Source organism: Carcharhinus amblyrhynchos, chromosome 30 (genome assembly GCF_965287045.1).
Source record: "Carcharhinus amblyrhynchos chromosome 30, sCarAmb.v2.hapA, whole genome shotgun sequence".
NCBI classification, from domain to species: Eukaryota; Metazoa; Chordata; class Chondrichthyes; order Carcharhiniformes; family Carcharhinidae; genus Carcharhinus; species Carcharhinus amblyrhynchos.
Window position 1 is genome coordinate 8,844,474 of NC_137353.1, and position 26,955 is coordinate 8,871,428.

The 26,955-nt window shown below is 45.9% G+C and overlaps 1 protein-coding gene across 1 annotated transcript in view; it reads left to right on the plus strand.

The window, feature by feature from the left end:
• The first annotated feature begins 21,170 nt into the window (after positions 1–21,170).
• Positions 21,171–26,955, plus strand: part of plekhn1 (pleckstrin homology domain containing, family N member 1) — a 51,318-nt gene continuing 45,533 nt past the window's right edge. Inside the window, exons 1-2 of the mRNA XM_080215077.1 lie at positions 21,171–21,351; positions 24,268–24,364. Of these exons, the coding sequence (XP_080071203.1) occupies positions 21,272–21,351; positions 24,268–24,364 (177 nt within the window). The 5' untranslated portion in view covers positions 21,171–21,271. The remainder of the gene's footprint in view (positions 21,352–24,267; positions 24,365–26,955) is intronic.

Genomic DNA, 26,955 nt, shown 5'->3' on the forward strand with positions numbered 1-26,955 from the left:
AGAAGAGGCCGGGAGCTGAGACGGGCGGGCGGCACGGCCCGGCGTCAGTCCGGCAGAGGTCGGAGCAAGGAGGCACGCGGCCCTCGTGTGGACGCAGCCTGTGCTCCCCGCGGAGTCGTATCCCGCGTTTTGCACCCAACGTTTTCACAGCATGATGCACGATTATTTAATTCCAGTGAAAATGAATGACAGCCCTCCCCCCCTCCTCCCGTCCCCCCCCCCCCTCCTCTACCCCACGGTCGTCGTAATGGTTACTGAGCCCAGAGGTGGACAAAATTTCCCTGTTCTCCTCCCCTCCCCCAACTCCCCACCCCCGCCACCCCAACCCCCCCCCCCTCCCCATCCCTTTAAGGTCACTTTCTTATCTTGCTGGTTTATTGCTATGTAGCATCACCAATTATACAACATATCAACTCCTTTCTGGTCACCGTGATACAGCAAGGTGCGCAGGAAATGTGAGAAAGGGGGTGTGACAGGTGAACAGACCTAATTATTCCACATCTTTTTGTACTGATCGACTAACGTGATTCAGAAATCGATGACATACCTCGTACTTTTGGTATCCGATATAATCTCCGAGAGATTCTACTGTAGCACTCATACTTAATCCTTGCCCCACTCGTTTCGTCAATAAGTTAGCACTGACCAGAGGTAATGAAATTGCGTTTAATTTAACTTCTGTCTTTTTAAAATGTGACTTGTTACGTCTTTGACTTTTTTTTTTTAATTCAAGTTTATCGATGTATTTTGTTTAAGTTATTGACTACATCTGGTCAGGAAGTTGTTACCAGATAGAGGAAGTGAAGCAAATTTTGGTTGTAGGTCTTTTTGGGAAAGTACGGGCTGGAGGAGGGGGGGTGGGGGGTTAAGCTGGTAAACATTGTGGGTAAGGGTGTCTTCATTCATTTCTTTGTTTCTGAGGAGATCTATGAAAGCTGTGGAATAGTGAACAGTAATTATGCAGTTTACATTTTTGGTTACAGTGCATCAACTCTGATTTATTCATATTGATCGTGTCCTTTGCGTAATGTGTTCGAATGTGTTTCTCCAGAAAACTTGTGGCATTATCAACCTTTGTAGCCCATATATCTGTGTGTGCCCGTGTGTGTGTGTGTGTGTGTGTGTGTGTGCGTGCATGTGTGCGTGCACGTGTGTGTGCACGCACATGTGCCTGCAGGTGTGTTTGCATGAATGTATGTGTGTGTACATGCACATGTACAAGCGTGTGTGCATGTACGTGTGTGTGCAAGCACATGTGCACGCGTGTGTGTATGCGCGTGTGCATGTGTGCACGTGTTTGCGCGTGCATCTACCTGTGAATAATTACATGCGCTCCTGTACACCTAATATTCTCACCATGTAAGTAAGCAACGTTGTTATTTTATCTCCCTGCTAATTATCCTGATCCACAAAAGTTTTCTCCCAGTTCTGATGATGGGTAAATGGAGGAAACGAATGCATCTCTCGGTGTAACACTGAGGCTAATCACATCTGGGAGAGCTATTGTTGCTCTCCGTACACCCCGAGACTCAGGCAGAGGATCGTCAGTGGTCTTGCTCTCCTGTTAAAAATAGATGCGGCGCGAGGTTGTGGACAACTGGCCTTGCCTGTGACTGACTGGGGTTTGAGTAACCTGTTGACTAGCAGTGGGCGGGGGAGTGGTAGCCCCTGACCTGCCACCATGTGGGTGGCAGCAGTTTGGAGGAAGCCTTCCCTCTGCATCAATTTACCTGAAAGTTTCGTTAGTCTTCTGGGGATGATATGGGGGCAGATTTGAGTGGGCGAGGGTGGGGGTGGGAGTTGGGGGTGGGGGGAGATTACGTGGGGACAACAAGTATCGCTGAGGGATTTTGTCCCTCCAAAGGCCCTCACCTTTTGGATTGAAGCTAGCCTTGATAGTTAGCTGATGGGAGTCTACAAGATTATGAGGGGCATGGACAGTGTGGATAGTCAGAAGCTTTTCCCCCAGGGTGGAAGAGTCAATTATCAGGGGGTAATTGCGAGGGTTTAAGGTGCGAGGGGCAAGGTTTAAAGGAGATGTACGAGGAAAGTTTTTTTACACAGAGGTTGGCGGGTGCCTGGAACCTGCTGCTGGGGGAGGTAGTGGAAGCAGACACGACAGTGAGTTTTAAGGGGCGTCTGGACAAATGATGGGAACAGAGGGATATGGTCCCCGGAAGGGTAGGGGATTTTAGTTCAGCCGGGCAGCATGGTCGGTGCAGGCTTGGAGGGCCGAAGGGCCTGTTCCTTTTGCTGTAATTTTCTTTATTCTTACGGCAGCAGAAAGCAAGTCATTGACCTATAAGTGAGAAGGTAGATAATTTCTAGGGTAAATTAAGCAATCACACCTCCCACTTCCCCTGTGTGCAGCCACTCTCGAACAGAGCTAAGAGTGTGCATTTGCTGAACTGACTCTGTTCACCCCATTCATCCCAATCATGAACAACAGTGAATTCCACCAACATTCACCTACATTCTTCCAGTAGCCAGTGATACGTGTATATGGTCGGAAATACAAGCGGGAGATAAACCTCTGTACTGGGTTACACTAAATGTTAATAAACGATGCAGCTAGCATGTAAATAATTGCAAAAGTAAATCTAGGATATGTATGTCTTAAACAAAATTGTGTGTCTTGATATATAAAATGCAGTTGTAAAGGGACGTGACTTGGGATTTTACACAATTTCCACAAGAGTTTCCAAAGAAATTACCTTCCGTTTCAAAACCGGATTTTTATTTTTAGCAGATCATCAAACAATGCCGTTCATGTTGTTTTGAAGCCATCGGGATATCTTGCCCGTTTAAAATTCTTAATCTTTCGTGTTTGTAAGTTTTGTTTAACACTGGGCGTCGAAGGACGTACTGAATCAAATCCTATATGCTAACATGCAAAGGTTTCTCCAGCGTCTCTACTCTTTACCTAGCCTGGTAACCTGAGCCTTGTCCTTGTTTGTCTGTGTTCCCGTCACTGGCCCCCGGAAAGAAATGTTCCTTGTGGGAAGCACTTTGAGATTTTTTTTGACAATGTGACAAGGCTCCATGTAGAATCATAGAAGCCCTACAGTGCAGAAGAGGTCGTTCGGCCCATTCAGTCTGCACAGTGGCAAGCACCACTGCCTCGGAGCAGCGACCTGGGTTCCATTCTGGCCTCGGGGTTACTGATCTATGTGGAGATTGCACGTTCTCCCCGTGTATAACTGGGTTTCCCCTGGGTGCCCCGGCTGCCTCCCACAGTCCAAAGATGTGTAGGTTAGAGGGATCAGCCATGCCAAATTGTCCCTTAGTGTCCAAAGATGTGTAGGTAAGGGTTTTTGGCCATGCCAAATTGTCCCTTAGTGTCCAAAGATGTGTAGGTAAGGGGGATTGGCCATGCCAAATTGTCCCTTAGTGTCCAAAGATGTGTAGGTTAGAGGGATCGGCCATGCCAAATTGTCCCTTAGTGTCCAAAGATGTGTAGGTAAGGGTTTTTGGCCATGCCAAATTGTCCCTTAGTGTCCAAAGATGTGTAGGTAAGGGGGATTGGCCATGCCAAATTGTCCCTTAGTGTCCAAAGATGTGTAGGTTAGAGGGATCGGCCATGCCAAATTGTCCCTTAGTGTCCAAAGATGTGTAGGTTAGGGGGATTGGCCATGCTACATACATTGGCTCTCAGTAAAGTTTATTTATTAGTAACAAGTAGACTTAGAGTAACACTGCAACAAAGTTACTGTGAAATTCCCCTAGTCGCCACACTTCTGGTGCCTATTCAGGTCAATGCCCCTAACAAGCACATCTTTGGATCGTGAGCGGAAACCGGAACACCCGGAGGAAACCCACGCAGATGTAGGGGGAACGTGCAAACTCCACACAGACACTCACCCAAGCCAGGAATCGAACCCGGGTCCCTGGCTTTGTGAGGCAGCAGTGCTAACCACTGTGCCAGCGTGCCGCCCTAAACGTCCAAAGATGTGTAGGTTAGATGGATCAGCCACGGTAAATGTGTGGGGTTACAGGGACGGGGCGGGAAGGTTGTCCTGGATAAGATGTTCCTTCAGTGAGGCAGTGCAGACTCGATGGACCAAATGGCCTCCTTCTGCACTGTAGGGATTGTATGTCTCTTCTATGGATAGACTTTGCTTGTCAGGCTCCCTGCACAGAAGGCCCCGATCGCTGTTGGGTTAACACCAGGAGGGACTGGATGAAATGCCTAATTTCCCACATTAGACCCTCAAGTGGTGGGGAGACCATCTTCAATCCTTCCCACTACAGACTGAGTTGGCATGGAGGTATGCAGGTAGCACACCCATCACCCTCCTGCCCAATTAAGTGCCCCCAGCACCACCAAACTCACTGTGGGGAGGACATTAAATTCTGCCCGCTCTCTGTATCCACTCTTTCAAAACCTTTCATCATTTTAAAGAGCTTGATTAGGCATTGAGTCAGAAACCACATCCTCTGTTTATCCGGGATAAATTATATCTGTCACCTTGGCCGAACCTCGAAGGTTTTTTAAGCACCAGCTACCTGTGTGATTATTCAGCCTGACTAAACATTGATTACAGTGGAAGTGAGAGGCTATTGTGACATTTATTCTGGAATAAGTAGTGCCAAATTGATTAATGCTAATTAACCTTGTAAATTCCTTCACAAATGACACTGAAATAAATCAATATATTCATCCATAATTTGATAAAAGACTTCACCATAAGGAATGGAAAATGTGTATGGCATCTCCCGAGCTCTTAGCAAAGTGATTATTAAGTTAAAAAAAATTGCTTATTGTCCCTCTTTTGGTTATGCACCTGGGAATCTTAAAAGTGCACTGAGAAGTCGTTTAGGATTGGCCTGAATGAATGCATAGGGCGAAAAGATCTGAGTTTGTTGCCTATTCCAGGACTGATAGCTGGCTGTACAATTAACCTGTCAGTTGGTTTGGAACCTTTATCTCCTATCTTCAGAGCCAGCCTCAATGTAGCATTTCTACTGATATTGTTTCCCCTGCTGGAAATCCAATAACAATTATTTGCTTCAAGGAGTCCCTCGCTGGCTCAGGGGAGGGAGGGAGGAGGGTTTGAGCTTGTTTTGCGTAAGACAGGAGGTGGAGGGAGGGGGCGCACGCTGCAGATATAAATGCACAAACTTGTCACTTGTCAAAAGGGTTGATCCTGATTTATTTTTTAAGAGTACAATTAGCGTACTGTATGTATGTTTTACTTTTCCTTCCATCAATTAGATGATTGCACTTGAGCAGAACCCAGTGAAATGACTTTGTCTTTACATGCAGCTGGTATGAAGACAATGACATGCTTGAACAGAGTGGGTGAAGCATCATGAGTTTATTCTAATTTACAGTTAATATATGTGAAACTTGTTGCTTATTTATATGTAATTTATGTTGGCATACTTAAGTGAAATGTTTTCATTATCTTTGCACTACACTTTTAAAACAAAACAGCAATACCAGATGACGTGTGAAATAAATGTTTTTTTTCAATTAGCTGGCAAAGTGAATTATTCTTTTTAAGGTAGGGAGAGCTTTTACGTAGAGTTATGCAGATATGAATCTAACAGTGAAATCAGACCAGCACCTTTTTCATCTCTGGGATTTGGGTTTGAATATAGCTCCGACTGGTGAAGTATCTTCTCTCCAGTGGTTCCTGGACTGGACTTTTTCTTTCATATAAGAGCCAAGCCAGCATTTGTTGTCTATCCCTAATTGCCCCTTGGGAAGGGTGGTGGTGAGCTGCCTTCTTGAACCGTGGCAGTCCATGTGGTGTAGGTACAGCCACAGTGCTGGAGGGAGTTCCAGGATTTTGATCCAGCTGCAGTGAAGGAATGGCCGATATATCTCCAAGTCGAGATGGTGAGAGACTGGGAGGGGAACTTGCAGCCGGCGATGTTCCCATGTATCTGTGGCTCTTGTCCTTCTAGATGGTAGCAGTCATGCGTTTAGAAGGTGCTGCTTAAGAAGCTTTGGTGAGTTTCCATCGTGCATCTTGTAGATGGTATACACGGCTGCTGCTGTGTATCAGTGGTGGAGGGACTGAATGTGGAAGGGTCACCAATCAAGACCATTGCTTTGTCCTGGATGGCGTTGAGCTTCTTGAGTATTGTTGGAGCTGTACCCATCCAGGTAAGTGGAAAGTATTCCATCACACTCCTGATTTTGGCCTTGTTGATGGTGGACGGGCTTCGGGGTGTCAAGGATGAGTTACTCATCACTGGATTCCTAGCCTCTGACCTTCTCTTGTAGCCACGGTATTTATATGGCTGGCCCAGTTCAGTGTCTGGTCAATAGTAATGCTCAGGATGTTGACAGTGGGGGATTCAGCAATGGTAATTCCATTGAACATTAAGGGCCGTGGTTAGATCCTCTCTTTGTGGAGATGGTCATTGCCTGGCACTTGTATGACATGAATGTTAACTGCCACTTGTCAGCTCAAGCCTGGGTGTTGTCCAGGTTTTGCTGCATTTCGACATGGATTGCTTCAGTATCTGAGAAGAGGTGAATGGTGTTAAGCATTGTGCAATCACCAGTGAGCATCCCTCAGCTCTTTTCTTTTGGCGTTAGGGTGCTAGACAAGAACTGCAAGTTACATTAGAAAGCCAGACTGGACTTCAACAACTTTTCCGTTTGGCATAAACATGCGGATAGGATTTTCCTTTCCCAGAACGATTCCACTGAACAAGTAGGGATCTCTTACAGTAATACAAACTTTATTTAATAACAGTTAAAATATAACTGTAACAAAAACTTAACCATTAACAGTTAAGCAATATAAAAATGATAGGAAATGCTACTTTCTAGTTTATGACTGTTCTAGTTCCCAATATGCCACATTCATTCATAGATCAAACCACTGTTAAATAAATAGTTAGCAAACACAGGCATACTTGCTTTAACATTTGTTAACAATCTTGTAACTTTCAGGGAGAGAGTTCCAGAAGCCTGCAAATTCCTTCTAACCTCAACCAGGCTTCAGTTGTAACTGGCTGCTTTCTGCAAAAAAAACCTTTTCTCCCTGCTGCCAACCCAGTTTTGCACAATAACCACATCATCACATGACCTTGTCAATCACTCTCATCAGAAATCTCTAGGGAACTTAAGTAAACCAAAGTCCATTAGCCCTACTTAAGATAAACACTTGCACGGTTGAAATAAATAATTATTCTTCCAAAATCTGAACTGCATTCCTTCCAAACATACCGAGTGCCTGTAGCATAAAGCTGAATTTTTAAACATATAAAAAAAATTTATATCAATTGCACTACGACCATCACAGTGGAAGGAAGTTCATTGATGAAGCAGCTGAAGATGGTTAGGTTGAGGACATTGCCCTGACGACTGCCCTAGGACCTCATTCCATTGGATGTACTGTGATAAGTCCTCGGAGACAGAAGTCCCTTCAACAAAATTCCTTTTTTTTACAAGATCCAACAACATTGCACAGAGTGCCCTCAGTGTGCTGTTGACATCCGGAGTGCCAGAGGAACTGACACTCCTTTAAGTACAAAGCATGGGGCTCCCTGATTGGACCATCAATTTGGCCCATAATCACAGAGTTGATATTCTAACAGGCCGACCTCAGTTGCCTGATTAAAATCATTACATGCACCATCTAATATATCACCTCATTTAAGGCAGAAGGAGTGGGTGGAAAGAGGTAAATGTCCCTGAAGAGGGATTAGGTGCAAAGTGGAGAGGTATAAGCTGCACTTTGACAGGCAAATAGTTTCACTGCAACAATAGGCCACTAGGGGTGCTGGTGGACACTCACTATTGGTGCAGTTCCAAAATTGGCTCAACTATCCTTAGGTCCTTGTTCTTTGATTGCATGGGTTTTCTCCGGGTGCTCTGGTTTCCTCCCACACCCCAAAAACGTGCTCTTAGGCTGATTGGTGTAACAAATTATCCCTAAATTAGTCTTCCCTCAATCTTCCCCAATAGGCGTACACAAAGGTCATAGGTAGAGGAGGGCACTCATAAGGTTAAAATGGCGGCACGGGCTTGTTGGGTCGAAGGGCCTGTTTCCCATGCTGTGTTGTTCTTTGTTCTTTGTCCAAAACATAGAGTCACAGAAGAAGGCACATAACCTTTCATCATGAATCTTCCACAACTTCTGATCTCCAACCTTCTCAGCTTGCATGTCATGAGAAGATAATACAATTGATGCCTTTGGAGGACAAACAGGTGATTCTTGGACAATGTTTCATTGTCCATTGGCTTCTTGGAGAACCAGGACATCAGCAAACAAGAACAACCAAGTTCACGGTTTTGCAAGCAACCCAGGAGAAAAATTACAGCAATATTAAAACAAACTGTGCTTACTTTTATCTTAAAATTTCTTTGAACACTTACATTCTTTTCGTTGAATACAATATTGTCGATGGGGGACCGCAGACGGGTTGATAAGCAGGCAAGATTAATTAGATAAGAGTTGATTCTTGTTTTAATTGATTGTGTCAAGTGGATGGGCCAATGGCAGAGGTATAGGGGCAAGATGGCATAAGTTGCCAGGGGATAAAGGGGATTGGTCAAAAAGGTAAAAGCCAATGTGACACAGGGAGTGGCAAACTGGCTCATAAGTTGACTTAGTAACAGGAAATGAAGGGTAATGTTTGATTGTGAATAGAATTGTGAATGGAAAGTTATTTCAAGAGGTGTTCCACAGTACTGGGTGTTGGGACGTTTGCTGTTTGTGTCGCATATTAACAATTAGAATGTAAACATGGGGCACAATTGGGAAATTTGCAGACACAAAGATTGGCCAAGTAGTGTGGAGGATAGCTATAATCTGCAAAATAATATCAAATGGGTGGTGGAGTGGATAGTAAAGTGGCAGTTAAATTTTAACATGGAGAAGTGCGAGGTAATGCATTTCGGCAGATCAAACAGTTGCAGGGAGTACTCAATGCATGGGAATATAATAGGAAGGGTACATGTAATAAGAGATCTTAGTGTCCAAGTACACAGGTTCCTAAAGGCAGCAGTTCAAGTAGACAAGGATGTAATGAAGGCACAGGAAATGTTCTCTTTCAGTGGCAGAGATATAGAATATAAAAGTAAGGATATAATATTGGAATTATATAAAACACTGGTGAGGCCACAACTGAGTGTTGTGCGCAATTCTGGTCACCATATTATAGGAAAGACATAATAGCTCTGGAGAGAGTGCAGAGGAGGTTTACAAGGATGTTGCCAGGGTAGTAAACTGTAGTTATGAGGAGAGATTGGATAGGTTGGGATTATTTTCCTTGGAACAAAGAAGGCTGAGGGGTGACTTGACCAAGGTGTACCAAATTATGAGGGGAAGAGTTAGAGTGGACAGGATAAAACAGTTTCCCTTGGTGGGAAATTCTAGAACCAGGGGTCATAGATTCAAGATAATTGGCAGTAGGTGTAGAGGGGATATGAGGAAGAACGTTTTTACAGAGAAGGTGTTGGGTGTCTGGAATTCACTGCCCGAGTTTGTGGTGGAGATAGAGACCCTAAACTCTTTAAAAACAATACTGGATCTGCACCTTAAGTGCTGTAAGCTATCGCGTTATGGATTGGGTGCAGGAAGGTGGGATTAGAAAGAGCACCTGGGTGTCATTGGGCTGACATGGACAAGATGAGCTGAATTGCCTCCTTCTGTGCTGTAATTTTTCTATGCTTCCATGGAATACACTCAACCAGAGGTGGCAAACTTATTGATTTTCGTCCCCAAAACTAGTCAGTCCCAACCTCCACCCTGCAGATCCCATCTCTCACACCCAGTGTATTGTTTCCAGCGTTGTTGATTGAGGGACCCATGCTCAGTAGGATCTGAATCAAGGCCAGCAGACAGAGGAGACCTTCATTCAGCCAGTTTAGGCTTGAGTTCAACTGTGAACCCAGAGGTGAAAGGCCACAACCTCACACAGTCCTGATTCTTTAAGAACTGGAACTATGTATCATCTTGATCTTTCAATCTAAGAGTTTGTTGAGGTTTATCAAACTAATGAGATGATGGTGTAAATTTGAGTGGGGAACCTTCGACTGTTGGGAACTTGGGCATCAACAGGACATAGCTTTCCACCTAATAAATTCTTTAAAATTCATTTGTGGGACATGGGCATCGCTGGCTGGCCAGCATTTATTGCCCAAGCCTAGGTGCCCTTGGAGGGCAGTTGAGAGTCAACCACTTTGTTGTGGCTCTGGAGTCACATGTAGGCCAGACCAGGTAAGGACAGCAGATTTCTTTCCACAAAAGGCAATGAACCAGATGAGTATTTCTGACAATCGACAATGGTTTCATGGTCATCAGTAGATTCTTAATTCCAGGTATTTTTTACTGAGTTCAAATTCTACCATCTGCCGTGGTGGGATTTGAACCCAGGTCCCCAGAACATTAGCTGAATTTCTGGATTAATAGTTTAGCGATAATACCACTAGGCCATCGCTTCCCCTTTTTCTAATCCACTTTATCAAATTACTCCTGTGTCCCATATGCATTTGCTTTCTTTATAAGTCTCCCATGTGGGACCTTGTCAAAGGCTTTACTGAAATCCATGTAAACTACATCAACTGCACCACCCTCATCTACACACCCAGTAACCTCCTCAAAAGGTTCAATCACACTGAGTATCTGAGGGAGTTTGCTGTGCTCAGTTTAGTTGCTGTGTATTTAGGATGGTGACGACACTTCAAAAGTACTTCGATAAAGCAACTTTAGGACATCCTAAGGTCGTGAATGACGCTGGACTGGATTTTCCATCCCTTCCAGTTGACAGGATCTTCCAGTCCCACCCGGCAAGCAACGCAAATGGCTTCTGACGTGGGTGGGACCGGAAGACCCCACCGGCAGCCAACGGCAAGCTGTCGTGGGGGCAAGGGAGAATGGGATGGGGAGCGAAAATCCCAGGCGCTATAATGATTGCAAGACTTCTTTCTTGCCTTTGATGGAAAGAAGCTTACATCGTTCCTGGAATTCCGACAGTTTATGAAAATGTCATATGATGGAAGTTAGAATTATAGAACCCCCTACAGTGCAGAAGGCAGCCATTCAGCCCAATATGTTCACACCAACTACCATCCCATCCTGGCCCTATCCCTGTAACCTCACATAGTTACCCTGCTAACCCCCTGACACTAAGTGGCCATTTAGCATGGCCAATCCACCTAACCCACACAGACATGGGGAGAACATACAGACTCTTCACAGACAGTCACCCAAGCCGGGAATTGCACCTGGGTCCCTGCTGCTGTGAGACAGCAGTGCTGACTACTGTGCCAATGGGAAGGTTACTTAACAAAACCATCACAAACTGAGCAGGTGAGTGAAAACACTACAGTTCCTGTCAAGTACAACAGCTGGCCTTCAGTTCTCTGCAGAACATCAACATTTCTTATGTCTCTTAACATATAAACATATGTTCATATGAACATATGTTAACCGATGAACATATTTCTTATGTTCTTATGACAGTCTCGACCTAAGCTGGAAGGTGTTTGGGCATGCCTGGTGTTGTGTAAGTAGCAGGAGAGCTGGGGAAAAACCGTGCCAAACCTCAATATTCCATTCTGTCATAACCGCTGATGAGTATCACCCTCAAAAATGTTCATGCTGAGCTCAGGATGAGAAGCCGACTAACCCAGAGCTATTGATAATATTTCTATCAAGCGATTTGTGATTGTCCCTGTGCATGCTGACCTTTGGAACCCGTTCTGACAACACCTCAATTTTAAAATTCCCACTTATGCATCTGAATCTGTCCATCGCCTCACCCTCCTCCCCCACCACCGCACCCCCCACCTCCCACCCACCCTCCAACCCCACTGCCTCAATGGCCTCCTCCAGCCCACAGCCCTCTGTTCTTCAGTGCCAGCCTCTTGCGCATTAACCTTCATTCTCTTCACCACTGCTGACTGAATCGTAGAAGGGTGCTGAAGGAGGCCATTCGGCCCACCAAGTGGCACAGTGGATAGCGCTGCTGCCTCACAGCGCCAGGGAACCGGGTTCGATTCCCGGCCACGGATCACTGCCTATGTGGAGTTTGCACATGCTCCCCGTGTCTGCGTGGGTTTCCTCCTGGTGCTCTGGTTTCCTCCCACAGGCCAAAGGTGTGCAGGTTAGGTGGATTGGCCCTGTTAAATTGCCCCTTAGTGTCCTGGAGTATTAGATTAGAGGGATTAGTGGGGCAAAAGTGTAGAGTTGTGGGGATAGGGCCTGGGATGGGATTGTTGTCGGTGCAAATGGCCTCCTGCTGCGCTGTAGATTCTATAATAATCAGTGATATGGTGATATGTTCATCTGCGTAGCCTGCAAGAAACAATACTTTTCACTGTATCCCAATACATGTGACAATAATACATCAAATTTGCACTTCAAAACTGCAATCAGGGTCTTCTGCACATTGACTCACATTTTACATGTAGCCTTCTCATAGAACCCTACAGTGCAGAAAGAGGCCCTTCGATCCATCGAGTCTGCACCGAACACAATCCCACCCAGGCCCTACCCCCATATCCCTACATATTATACTCGCTAATCCCTCTAAACTACGCATCCCCAGACACTAAGGGACAATTTCTTAGCACGGCCAATCAACCTAACCCGCACATCTTTGGACTGTGGGTGGAAACCGGAGCACCCGGAGGAAACCCACACAGACATGAGGAGAATGTGCAAACTCCACACAGACAGTGTCTCGAGCCAAGAATTGAACCCGGGACCCTGGAGCTGTAAAGCAGCAGTGCTAACCACTGTGCCACTGTGCCGCCCCACTGTGGATCTGCCTATCTTCCTCAGGAGATTACTCGAGATGGCAGTGGTTGGGGGCAGCAGCATCAATAGGGTGCGAAGCGACTGAATGCCATGTTTACATTGCCCGTGCTCAGTCCACACCAAATCTTGGGGTGGGAGGGGGAAAGGCAGCAGTTAAAATTGGGCACAAAAAGCCACAGCACCTTAACCAGCAGTAGTGGTAAGTAACCTTGCCACTTCTAACGTGTCATAGATCCCTACAGTGCAGAAGGAGACCATTCGGCCCATTGAGCCTGCACTGACAACAATCCCAAATAGACCCTATCCCCGTTACCCCACTAATCCCTCGAACCTAAGCATTCCGGGACACTAAAGGGCAATTTAGCACAGCCAATGCACCTAGCCAGCTCATCTTTCAGACTGTAGGAGGAGACCAGGGCACCCAGAGGAAACCCACGCAGACACAGGGAGAACGTGCAGGCTCTGCACAGACAGTGCCCCAAGCCAGGAATCGAACCCAGGTCCTTGGAGCTGTGAGGTAGCAGCGCTAACCACCATGTTGCCCATGTCGAACGTGCCAAGTGCAATCATCTTATTTTTAAACTCCCTGTTGGAATCTGTTCTTCACCAAAACAGTGTGACGACGCTTCAATAGAGGTGAGTGGAGCAGCACGATTAAAAATACTGATTGTACCAGCCCCCTGTTCCCCGAGAAGACACAAGGATGGAAGGGGAATGAGAAGCAGGGTTAGCTGTGTGTAATGAATGAAACACACTGTGTGGAGGTTATGATTCGTTGCATCTGATTTATGGGAAGCTTTGTTCTTTCACATACCATAGATCTCAGATAAGCTTAGTTTAGGCAGAAATATGTCAGCCATCAGTTCCCCTTTTTGGTACCTGTACACAAATACAATTCCAGATGCTATTTATACCCATAATTTTTCACCTCCTTTGCATCTGGGTTCTTTATTTTCTTTTAAACTTTAATCTTGGAAATGGTAGCTGTACTATTTTAAAACCAAATCTGTGGGTGATGGTTCATACCGTTAGGATCAAGGCTTCAGGGTTTCATGGACAACTGGAGAGAATAGTGGCACACTGCTAAATGTTCCAATGTGTGGTGTACCTAATATACACGCGAAGCCTTTCATGATTAGTTTGTTGGCCTCTCACAATAACATCACAATGTACAGAAAATCTCAGCAGGTCTGGCAGCATCTGTGGAGAGAGAATAGAACTGACTCTTTGTCAGAGCCAAAGAAAATAGGACAAGATTTATACTGGGGGAGCAGGGGGAGGGTACTTGACAAAGATGACATAGGCATGGTGACAACAAAGAACAAAGAGCAGTACAGCACAGCCCTTCAGCTCACCAAGTCTGTGCCAGCACGTGACACCTTTCTGAACTAAAGACCTCTACATGGTCAGTGTCCCTCTATTCTCTGCCTAATCATGTATCAGTAAGAAGTTTCACAACACCAGGTTAAAGTCCAACAGTTCTGTTTGGAATCACGAGCTTACGGAGCACTGCTCCTGCATCGGTGAATGGAGAGGTAGGTTCACAAACACAGCATATATAGGCAAAGAGACAATTGCAAGATAATTCCAGATTGGAATGTGAAGAATGGTTAGAATGCGAGTCTTTACAGGTATGAACAGTGTTCGTGGAGAGAGGGATAATCACAAGTTAAAGAAGTGTGAATTGAATCAAGCCAAGACATTTTGCAAACCCAGGCAGTATGGTGGGGGGTTACACATAGTGTGAAATGAAGCCAAGATTCCGGTTGAGGCCATCCTCATGCGTGCGGAACCTGGCTGTCAGTTTCTGCTCAGCGATTCTGCTGTGTTGTGGGTCTTGAAGGCTGCCTTGGAGAATGCATACCTGAAGATCGGAGGCTGAATGCCCTTGTCTGCTGAAGTGTTCCCCAACTGGAAGGGAACACTCATACCTGGTGATTCATGTATCTGTCAAGAATGCCTCTTAAACGTTGCTATTGTACCTGCTTCTACCATCTCCTCTGGTAGCGCGATCCAGGCACTTACCACCCTCTGTGTAAAAAACTTGCCTCTCACATCTCCTTTAAACTTTCCCCCTTTCATCTTAAATCTATGTCCACTAGTAATTGATTTTTCTACTCTGGGAAAAAGGATTCTGACTACTCATAGTGTCCATGCCTCTCAGAATTTTGTAAACATCTATCAGGTTGCTCCTCAGCCTTTGCCGCTATCTCTTTATAATTTTACAGAATTATAGTTATCGCAATGTAACCCTGCCCAAACTTTATCTTAACTTCTATCCTAACCACAACAGCAATTCTAACGTTAATACTGATCTTCATGCTGACCACAATCCCAATCCCTCATCAACCCTAAAATTCAACCACAATCCCATCCGTAACATCAAGCCTTAACACAACTGGAATGACAATCCCAATACTAATCTCAACAATAAACTCAAGCCTAACCTTCAACTGAAACACAAACAATTAATTAAAGGTCAGGTTTCAAAAATACCTTTTGGCAGCTCACTTTTTGCTTCCATTTTTCTTGACTTTCTCCAAATGTCTCTCTTCATTGCTTGAAGATGCTCACTCCAGATGGGATCGAGTTGCATGGGTTATTCAGTGTGTCACATGCGTGACCCATGTGTCAGTCTATCAAGACAATGGTTGCTATGCTATCTGACAAGGAGAAGGGGTAATAACTCTGTCCTAAATTAATGCTCGCTCTCTCCAACAGGAGTTACTAGACAGACACATTTCCTACTCCTGTCATCCACTAATGATAGCTTCATCTTTACCCACTTGTAGCCACATACATCCCATGCTCTGTATGGGACTTGGGGATGTGTATGGTAGGCGTGTGCGTGTATGTGTGTGTGGTTGGGGTGGGGGCGTAGCAGTTGTGGGCAGTTCCCCAGGAAAGCTTTGAGTCTTTTCCCACCAAGAGGCCACAATTGTGATCATAGTTTGTCCTGTGTCAACCTCCATGAAGGTGCCCTGGCAGTTAGAATGATCGAATCCCTACAGGCAGAGAAAGGCCATTCAGCCCATCAAGCTTGCACCGACTTTCCAAAAGAGCATCCACCCCTCTGCTCCATCCCCAAAACTACATATTTAGCATGGCCAATCCCCCCCAACCTGGACATCTTTGGATACTAAGGGGCAATTTAGCATGGCCAATCCACCTAACCTGCACCCCTTTGGACTGTGGGAGGAAACCGGAGCAGCTGAAGGACACCCACGCAGACATGGGGAGAACATGCAAACTCCACACAGACAGTCACCAAGGACTGGAATTAAATCCAGGTCTTGGTGCTGTAAGGCAGCAGTGCTAACCACTGTGCCACCGTGCCACCCTTTCTGCGGCCATTGTGTACTTTAAAAGCTTTAAAACGTGCAGAGAGATAAAATCAGGATGGCGATCTCTCTTTTTTTGATCTGAACTGCAGACTGCTGCTCCTGAGCTGTGGCACCTCCAGCTGTTTTGCGGTTCCCTGCCACCTGTTAGCCACGAATTGGCAGCTCGGGGACAATCACTGCCAGCTAGCGCTACCCATATAAATGTTGGTGGAAGCTGGATATTGGTCGGTGGCACAAACACAACTGAAACAGATACAGAAAGTGACTATTTCCCACATGGTATGTGATCGCGATTTGACCCTGATGTCAGAAGTCCCGTCACAAAAGACAAAAATCCTGTTCTAGGAAGTAAAGCGAAGGCAAATGTTTATGAACTTACTCAATGACTGTTATGGTCAAATTCTAATCTCCGTTATCACTCCCTGTCTTGCTAAAGTCAGTAAACACAGAAACGTAAAAGTTTATTTATTAGTCCCAAGTAAGGCTGTAAGGTTTCCTCCCACAGTCCAAAGTGTGCAGGTTAGGTGGATTGGCCATGCTAAATTGCCCCTTGGTATCCAAAGATGTGCAGGTTGGGGGGGATTGGCCACGCTAAATATGTAGTTTTGGGGATGGAGCAGAGGGGTGGATGCTCCTTTGGAAAGTCGGTGCAAGCTTGATGGGCTGAATGGCCTTTCCCTGCCTGTAGGGATTCGATAATTCTAACTGCCAGGGCACCTTCATGGAGATCGACACAGGACAAACTCTTGGTGGGAAAAGACTGAAAGCTTTCCTGGGGCACTGCCCACAACTGCTATGCCCCCACCCCAACCACACACACACACACATACGCCTACCATACACATCCCCTAGTCCCATGCAGAGCATTGGATGTATGTGGCTACAGGTGGGTAAAGGTGAAGCTATCATTAGTGGATGACAGGAGTAGGAAATGTGTCTGTCTAGTAACTCCTGTTGGAGAGAGTGAGCATTAATTTAGGACAGAGTTATTACCCCTTCTCCTCGTCAGATAGCATAGCAACCATTGCAAGCCTTACAGTAACAATTCAATGAAGTTACTGTGAAATTCCCCTAGTTGCCATACTCCGGCGCCCGTTCGGGTCAATGCACCTAACCAGCACATCTTCCAGAATGTAGACTACTTTTCATATTAGGCCTCTACATTCTCACTTCAGACTTTTATTTATTTGAGTGTCACAAGTAAACTTACATTAACACTGCAAAGAGGTTTCTGTGAAAATCCCCTAGTCGCCGCACTCTGGCGCCTGTTCGGGTACACTGAGGGACAATTTAGCACGGCCAATGCACCGAACCAGCACACCTTTCCGACTGTGGGACGAAAACAGAGCACCCGGAGGAAACCTATGCAGATACAGGGGGAACGAGCAGACTCCACACAGACAGCGACCCAAGCTGGAGATTGAACCCAGGCCCCTGGCACTGTGAGGCCACAGTGCCAACCACTGTGCCACCGCCCGATTCTGCAGATGAGGAAAGATGCTGAGGCTCAAAGATGTAAAGAACAGTCAGGGTGATTCCAAATCTGGGTGGTTGGACCTCAGCCACTAACCTGAGGAATTGCAAGACTTAGCACGAATTGTTTTGACAATATTTAGACTCATGGAAGAAATAGTCTGGTTGCATAAGTTCTTATTTATATCCATTCATGGCACGTGAGCATTCCTGGCTAGAGCAGAATTTATTGCCCATCCCTAATTGCCCTCCAGAAGGTGGTGGTGAACTGCCTTCTTGAACTGCTGCAGTTCATGTGGTGTAGGTACACCCACAGTGCTCTTAGGAAGTTCCACAATTTTGACCTGGTGACAGAGAAAAATGGCAATGTTATTCCAAGTCTGGATGACATGTTTTTATAAAGTTTATTAATTAGTCACATGCAGGCTTACATTAACACTGCTATAAAGTTACTGTGAAAATCCCTTAGTCACCACTAGGCGCCTGTTCGGATACACAGCCAATGCACCCTAACCAGCACGTCTTTTGGACTGTGGGAGGAAACCCACGCAGACATAGAGAGAACGTGTAGGCTCCTCACAGACAGTGACCCAAGCCGGGAATCAAACCCGGGTCCCTGGCGCTATAAGGCAACTGTGCTCACACTGTGCCACTGTGCAACTTCCACCAGGAGGGGATCCTGGTGGTGGTGTTTCTTGACATCCGCTGCCCATGTCCTTCTGGGGGGCAGAGGTCTCGGGTTTAGAAATATGGAAACATAGAAAATAGATGCCAGTGTAGACCATTCGGCCCTTCGAGCCTGCACCACCATCCAATAGGATCATGGATGATGTCACAGGAGCCTTGGTGAATTGCTGAAATGCATCTTGTAGATGGTACACACTGCTGCCACTGTGTGCCAATCAAGTGGGCTGCTTTGTCCAGAACGGTGTCAAGCATCTTGAGTGTTGTTGGAGCTGCTGCCATCCAGGCAAATGGGGAATAGCCTTCCGCCACTTTGCTAATGATGGAGAGTAGACTGATGGGACGGTGATTGGCTGGGTTGGATTTGCCCTGCTTTTTGTGAATAGGACTTACGTGGGCAATTTTCCTCATTGCTGGGTTGATGCCAATGTTATAGCTCGACTGGAATAGCTTGGGTAGGGTCATGCCATGTTCTGGAGCACAAGGCTTCGGTATCTTTGCTGGAATATTATCAGGGTCCATAGTCTTTCCGGCATCTGGCTATCCCTTCAACTATTTCTAGATATCATGTGGAGTGAATTGAATTGGCTGAAGATTGGCATCTGCGATGGTGGGGACAACTGGAGGAGGCCGAGACGGATCATCCACCGTGGCATGCCTGGCTGTAGATTGCTGCGAATGTTTCAGCCTCATCATTTGCACTGCTGTGCTGAGTGCCCCATCGCTGAGGAAGTTACTTTACATGGATAAGGATGGTAGGATTGGAGCCATGCCTATCAAAACTGTAGACAGAGTGCTGAAATTCCCACTGGAGTGGGGTGGGGGGGGGGTAAATCTTCTGATGAATGGTGACCCCCCCACCTCTACTGCACTGCTGCCCTCCCCCCACCCCCAGTGGTGACACTGGCAAACAATATAAAACAATATTTGAAATTGGCGGGACTGAAAGATTCCCCCTACCAGCCAATAGCGAGCTGCCTCCGTTGCCAGAAAACACGTGGTGGGGGGGGAGGGGGTGGTGAAATCTCACCTAAAGAGTTAATCTATATGTCAGGAAGTATCTATTATGGAGAATCAGCATTCCCCAAAAGCACCTGAGGGCCCCCGCCGACATTATAGTTAAGAAAGCCCATCAATGCCTCTACTTCCTCAGAAGACTAAAGAGTTTGGTACGTCCACTATGACTCTCACCAACTTTTACAGATGCACCACAGAAAACATTCTTTCGGGTCATATCACAGCTTGGTATGGCTCCTGCTCTGCCTAAGACCACAAGAAACTACACAGGGTCATGAACGTAGCCCAATCCATCACACAAACCATCTTCCCACCCACTGACTCTGTCTACACTTCTTGCTGCCTCGGAAGTGCAGCCACTATAATTAAGGACACCACATATCACGGACATACTGTCCTCCAGCTTCTTCCATCGGGATAAAGACACAGAGATGTGAGACCATGTACCAATTGACTCAAGAGCAGCTTCTTCCCTGCTGTCATTACACTTCTGATTAGCACTCTCCTTTCCTTCTCCCTTATGTACTTTATGAATGATATGTTTTGTCTGTATAGTGTGCAAGAAACAATACTAGGGGTGGCACAGTGGCACAGTGGTTAGCACTGCTGCCTCACAGCACCAGGGACGTGGGTTCAATTCCTGGCTTTGGTCACTGCCTGTGTGGAGTTTGCATGTTCTCCCTGTATCTGCATGGGTTTCCTCCAGATGTTCTGGCTTCCTCCAAAAGATGTGCTGGTTAGGTGCATTGGCTGTGCTAAATGTTTCCTCAATGTACCTGAACAGGTGCTGGAGTGTGGCAAAGAGGGGATTTTCACAGTAACTTCATTGCAATGTACGCCTACTTGCGACACTAATAAATTTTCACTGTATCCCAATACATGTGGCAATAAGTCAAATCAAATCAACAGAGTAAATTGCTGAGACAGGTGGTGAAATTGGAGGCACTGCAGCCCTATATGGACCTTGACAGGTTTCTCGGACAGGAGGGCATTTCCGGTTAGAGAGGCAATAGCTTCATTTCTGCAGAGTTCTGAGCCAGAGAGGAGTTTCCCAATCTATGTATCATTTGCTAAACTGGTTTGCTCCTCTCTCAGGAAGTAGCTGGGAGATGTGTGGTAAATGAGTGAGTCTTCATCACCCACAGGGCTGGTGGGCTAGAGTGGCCAGGCCACCTTCCATCTCGTTATCAGCTAAGCCACACACTAACAATAGTGCCTGATGAAACGATAGGCCCTGACATGTACCCACATGGTGGCTATAAAGCAATTAACGTCATTTGATACTGACGAGTATTTTTCAGCAGAACTAATAGCTGGGAGGTAATGCACTCCTAAGTAGCTAAAATAAACAAGCCAATTCGATTATAAACATGCTTTCTGGTACAGAGGAGGGATTTCACACACAGCAGGCTTGTACAATCAAGCCAGCCATAATACACACACAAAATCTTCTCACCAGAGAACGACCCTGCAGAGTTCGTTCACCTGCATTGTGGCGCTGTGGTTTTATCTGGGATATCTTTTCGTGTGGAACCAAATAAACAAAATCAAACTAACTTAATAAGGACAACTCAAACAAAAGGGGGCAGCTCTCTTAAGGGAGGGGAACAGCCTGAAACAAAAAAAAACAAAAGCAGAAAGGAAATTTAAAACATCAAATTAAAATGGGTCAATGATACACCCCAGTCCCTGTGGTGCCCAGAGGGCATGGGTGAAACACTCTCCCTTTCCAGGGACACCCAGCCGCGAATATAGCCCTGGTAGAGGGGCAGACAGTGACCCCCACCTGCCTGGAGCTGTGTACGCTTTATCTAGGGGGAAAAAGAATAAGACCTCTGCCCCACCTGTCAGGTTTGACTCCTCCGAGTCCCCACCCACTGGAGTCATTCACTTAAAGCCGGAAACCGGGAGAAGAGATGAGCACTCACTCCAGTGTGTGAGCAAGCCGCCAGCTCACCGCTCCCAGTTTGGCTTTGACACTGGGGAGTGGAGGTTCGACTGGGAGAGATCCAGCCAGGAAGAATGGGCAATAATATCTCTTGTATCCCCAGGAGGAGGCATCGCCCGCGGAAGAATCGCTCAGGAGCATCGAGGTATAAATGGTACGTGGACTTAAAATCTAGTAACAGTGGCAAATTATTTTAACTGCAGCCCAACTGGCAGAGATTGTGCTGAGAATGTCCCGAGCTGTATCCAGCAAAATACACACAAAACTCCTGGAACTGGACATTATTAACACACCCTTTTTTAAAAAAAAATGTTCTTCAGACAACACCAGAATGCTTCCTTCAGGGCGGCGGGCAGTTGTTAACACAGGTTAAAAGTTTTGGACTGCTCAGGGTTCTAACTTCTTTCTATAATTAGGCAGCAAAAGCTGTCACTCGGGGGGGTTCAAAATAAGACGCTGGCGGAAAGTTCATTCCAAACTCAGCGTGGAACGTGCAAACTTGTACATGAATGGGAGTGAGTGACAAGGCTGTAACTTAATCACAGATCCAGATAAACCCCAGCAGCACAGGCTGGGTGATTGATATGTGAACCTGAGTATTAGTCTGAATTCCTGTCGGACTGAACCACAACCATGAGGTGCAGAATCCCCCAAGTAGCACACTCTAGATAATTTGCTGTCCGCCCCATTTATTAAGTGTGTGAAAATACACAAAGGAATTTTGCTGAACCCATTAACCAACGCATTGCCGAAAGAACTCAAACCTGACAAAATCTCCCCCCGATCAATTAGACTTTTCAATGACATTTCCTCTTCTGAGAGGTTTGTGAAGCTCAGAGAGTGAGGTTTACTTTTTGAGACACTGAGGAACATTGTCCCTTCTACAGACTGCAGTGGGAGAGACAAAGTGTGTAGTTTACTTATTAATGTCAAAAGTAGGCTTATATTAAATGAAATGGAATTTAAGTGGGATGAATCTGGAAGACCTCGGGAAAATGATTCACTGTTCCAGGGTTAAAATCTTCTGTCAACCCTGCAAGGTAAGGAATTCTAAGATTCGAGTTGTGTTTTTCAAGACCAAGGAAGGGTACACTTGCGTTGGCAATGATAAGCAAATGGGCACCAGATTGGTTCCTGAGGTGAGGGGTTTAATGTTAATTTTTTAAAATGTTATTTTGTTAGTGTCACAGGTAGGCACACTGCAATTAAGTTACTGTGAAAATCCCCCAGTTGCCACACTCCATCACCTGTTTGGATACACTGAGGAAGAATTTAGTATGGCCAATGCTCTCTAACCAGCACATCTTTCAGACTGTGGGAGGAAACTGGAGGAAACCCGCCCTGACACAGACAGTGTCCACACAGACAGTGTCCACACAGACAGTGTCCACACAGACAGTGGCCCAAGCTGGAAATCGAACCCAGGTCCCTGGCGCTTTGAGGCAGCAGTGCTATTCACTGTGCCACCCTGCTATAATGAAAGAAGGTGCACGGATGTGTGTTTACAGAGTAGTTAGTGCATGTTCAATTATAACACTCTTAATTAATCAGCTTTCATTTATTGTGTAACAAAGAATCTCATCTTAGTTCTTGTTTAAAGTTTTCTTGTTCGTGGATGTGACAGGCAGAATTTACCATTCAACCACAAATATGATGCTCAACCCTATATTTTCCTCAAGCGCTCACACCTCAGGTGTTGCAATGATTGTGGCAGAATATCCAGCAGAAGCATTTAGACATTGGGGAAAAATCTTACCATGATTGGCAGTGTTAGTTCTGGTGAGGAAAAGCAGGGTGCTTCTTTCTAGAGAAACTGGTCAGTTTTCCCTCCAATCTTACTACACTCTGCCACAAAAGCAGAGTGGAGCGCGATGCAGTTGGTTCCTTTCCCCTCCACCCAAACAGCCATCGCTGGCATCTTCATCTTCCAGGCCTACTCCTCGCCCATCCATCACCACAAATTAATGTGCCCTCATTTCCTCCCCCATGAGGCACTCACTGAGGTACATCCCTGGCACTGCCACCTGGCACAGCTTAACACTGACAGATTAGCACTACCATGTTGGCATAGTGTGTGTCTGTGTGAGTTTCCTCTGGGTGCTCTGGTTTCCTTCCACAGGCCAAAGATGTGTGGGTTGGGTGGATTGGCCATGCTAAATTGCCCCTTACTGTCAGCAGGACTAGCATGGCAAATATATGTGGTTACGGGAATAGTAAGAAGTCTTACAACACAGGTTAAAATCCAACATGTTTATTTGGAATTATAAGCTGTCGGGGAGCTGCTTCTTCATCATTAAGTGTCTTTAAGACAGAGATGGATAGGTTCTTGATTAATAAAGGGATCGGGGTTATAGGGAAAAGGCAGAAGAATGGGAATGAGAGAGATATCAGTGGAGATAGGACCTGGGTGGGATTGTTGTTGGTGCAGACTCGATGGGCTGAATGGCCTCCTTCTGCACTGTAGGATTCTACGATTGTCAAGTCATGCTAGTCCCATTTTCCAGCACTTGTCATGTTGTCATTGGACAACCAGTGATGGGGTTGATGTATGAAGGAGGAAAAGGTATCCCATTGAAACAGTAAGGAGTTCTGACCTGGACACCTTTGGGAATATTTCCTGGTTTAAAACTTGCGTGGACTTTTTCAAGTTTAGCAAACAGTGGAAGGTGTACTGCGCCTTTGGCGGAGACTTTACTTTGCATCTATTCACCAGCACACAGATCCCTTACCCTAATTAGCACACACTACAAACAAATTCCTGTGTTAAATTGCCACAGGATTGTTGGTCAGATCAATATCTTGTAGCAAAATAAACACAAAAGACTGTGGATGTTGGAATCTGAAACAAAACAGAAAAATGCTGGAAAATCTCTGCAGGTCTGACAGCGTCTGTGGAGAGAGAATAGAGCCAATGTTTCCAGTCTGGATGACCCTTTGTCAGAGCTGCAATATCTTGTAGCACAGCTCCCGCTTCATTAATGGTTCCTAATGTTAAGGATGTTCTGGAATGTGTAACAGCATAATAATCCATCCAGAAACAAATGTAATTTGATTATTGTCTCTCTGTCAGGGAACCAGAACAGCCAGATGTTTATACCGAGCTGAGGAAGGAGCCAGTGGTAGATCAAATTGATGTCACACCACAGGCAGAAACATGTCCAGTGAAGGTAAGCTGCCGATCGCTCGAATGTTTAAAAATCATAACACATGAATTTAAAATGTCTGCGACACTAGATTATAACACTGCTGTATAACAAGGCCCTGCCCCCTCCTGCTGTGTGACATTGACTGCACTTCATCCATTCATTAACAACAAGCTGCCAGTAAAAAGGCTTGCATTTCTACAGCACCTTTTGTGACTTCAGAACATTTCCACAACCAATTTTGTGTCTGGAATGAAGAGCTTGTCACGTGAGGAATGGTTGAGGACTCTGGGTCTGTACTCCTTGGAGTTTAGAAGGATGAGGGGGGATTTTGTTGAAACTTACAGGATACTGCGAGGCCTGGATAGAGCGGAAAGGATGTTTCCACTAGTAGGAAAGACTAGAACCAGAGGGCACAACCTCAGGTTAGAGGGATGATCCTTCAAAACAGAGATGAGGAGGAATTTCTTCAGCCGGGGAGTGGTGAATCTGTGGAACTCTTTGCTGCAGCAGGCTGTGGAGGCCAGGTCATTGAGTGTCTTTAAGACAGAGATAGATACATTCTCGATTAATAAAGAGGTCAGGGGTTATGGGGAAAAGGCAGGAGAATGGGGATGAGAAAAATATCAGCCATGATTGAATGGCGAAGCAGACTCGATGGGCTAAGTGGTTTAATTCTGCTCCAATGTCTTATGGCCTTTTGAAGTGTAGCCACTTGTAGAAGTGAAAATTTGAACCCACATCAGGATTTGGTGGGGACATTGGACCAATTAGATAGCTCTTTGAAAGAGCCAGCGCAGGCATGATGGGCCAAATGGCCTACCTGTGTGCTGTATCATTCTCCTGGGTGACCTGGCCAACACGCACCCCTCATCAACCACTGGCTAGAGGTTAATGAACTGATCGTTCATTTCTGCTTCTGACTTGCTGACTCCTGCACCTATCCTGCAGCACTGCACTCTGAAATAATTCATTGTAATAAGTGCTTCGAGACAATTTAATGAAAGGATGGATTATCATTTATGTATATAAAAATGTGAGCATTAAGTGGGATACTTGGTAATGGAATACACCCACAACAGTCTCACTGGAAACAAGCCAGCCAGGGAGTGATATCAGAGTGTTCCTGAGGCTATGCCTGCTCCCTGATATACAGTTTCACTGAGGAACAGCTCATCCTTCATAGGTCCACCGTGTTTCTATTAGTGCAACCACCGTTTGTTCTTGCTGTAGAAGCTCAGGTTTTACCAGGCGATAGATGGTGTAATTTCCTGAGTTATTGCAGTGCCGGCTGTGTCCCTTATTCTCTCTGCATTATATCTCTCCTTCAGAGTCCCAAGCTGTATCTGTATCTCAACCATCCACCTGAATACAGCAACTGGCAATGATACCAATATTCATAAAAACCATAGAATCCCTACAGTGCAGAAGAAGGCCACTCGGCCCATCAAGTCTGCACTAACAACAATCCCACCTAGACCCTATCTCTGTAACCCCACATACTTACCCCGTTAAACCCTCTAACCTACACATCCCAGGACACCAAAGGGCAATTTAGCATGGTCAATGCACCTAGCCCACACATCATTGGACTGTGGGAGGAAACCAGAGCACCCAGAGGAAACCCACGCAGATACAGGGAGAATGTGCAGACTCCATTCAGACAGTGACCCAAGCCGGGAATCAAACCGGGGTCCCTGATGCTCTGAGGCAACAGTGCCAAACACTGTGCCACCCACAGTCCAAAAGATGTGCTGGTTAGGTGCAGTGGCCATGCTAATTCTCCCTTGGTGTACCCAAACAGACACCAGAGTGTGACGACTAGGGGATTTTCACAGTAACTTCATTGCTGTAAGCTGACTTGTGACAATAATAAGTAAACTTTAAATTTCCTTGGAGTTAAAAATGACCAGACTAAATTTGGAATCAATGCTTATAGAAATTGAAATAGAGCGATGATTATTTCACTGGATTGAAAAATGTCAGAAGCAAGGAGATTTGGAATAATTTGGATGGTACTGTGGCACAGTGGTTGACACTGCTGCTTCACAGCACCAGGGACCTGAGTTCGATTCCCGGCTTGGGTCGCTGTCTTTGCACGTTCTCCCCATGTCTGCGTGGGTTTCCTCTGGGTGCTTTGTTTCCTCCCACAGTCCAAAGATGTGCGGGTTAGGTGGATTGGCCATGCTAAATTGCCCCTTAGTGTCAGTGGGTGTTAGGAGTGTAAATACCTGGCGTTGTGGAGATAAGGCGCGGGTGGGAGTATTGTTAGTGCAGGCTCGATGGGCTGAATGGTCTCCTTCTGCACGCTAGCCATTCTGATTTGCTGAGCCTTTTTACTGTCATTTTGTGGACCAGAGTCAGCGAGACTGATTTCTAAATCGATCAATTTTCCTCGTGTTACTCAGTTCTCCGACTGAACCCCCCACAACTCCAGGTATAACACTTGGAGTGGGAGACGCACTGGGTTGTTAACTCTGGCGGGATTCACTGGTCCCACTGCAGCGAACGGAGATTTAGCTGAAGGAGACAGGAAACACTCTCTTTGAAGAGTAACCGCTGGTGGAATGTGAAACCCAGGGCAACCAGTTTGTGCACAGCAAGATCCCACAGAC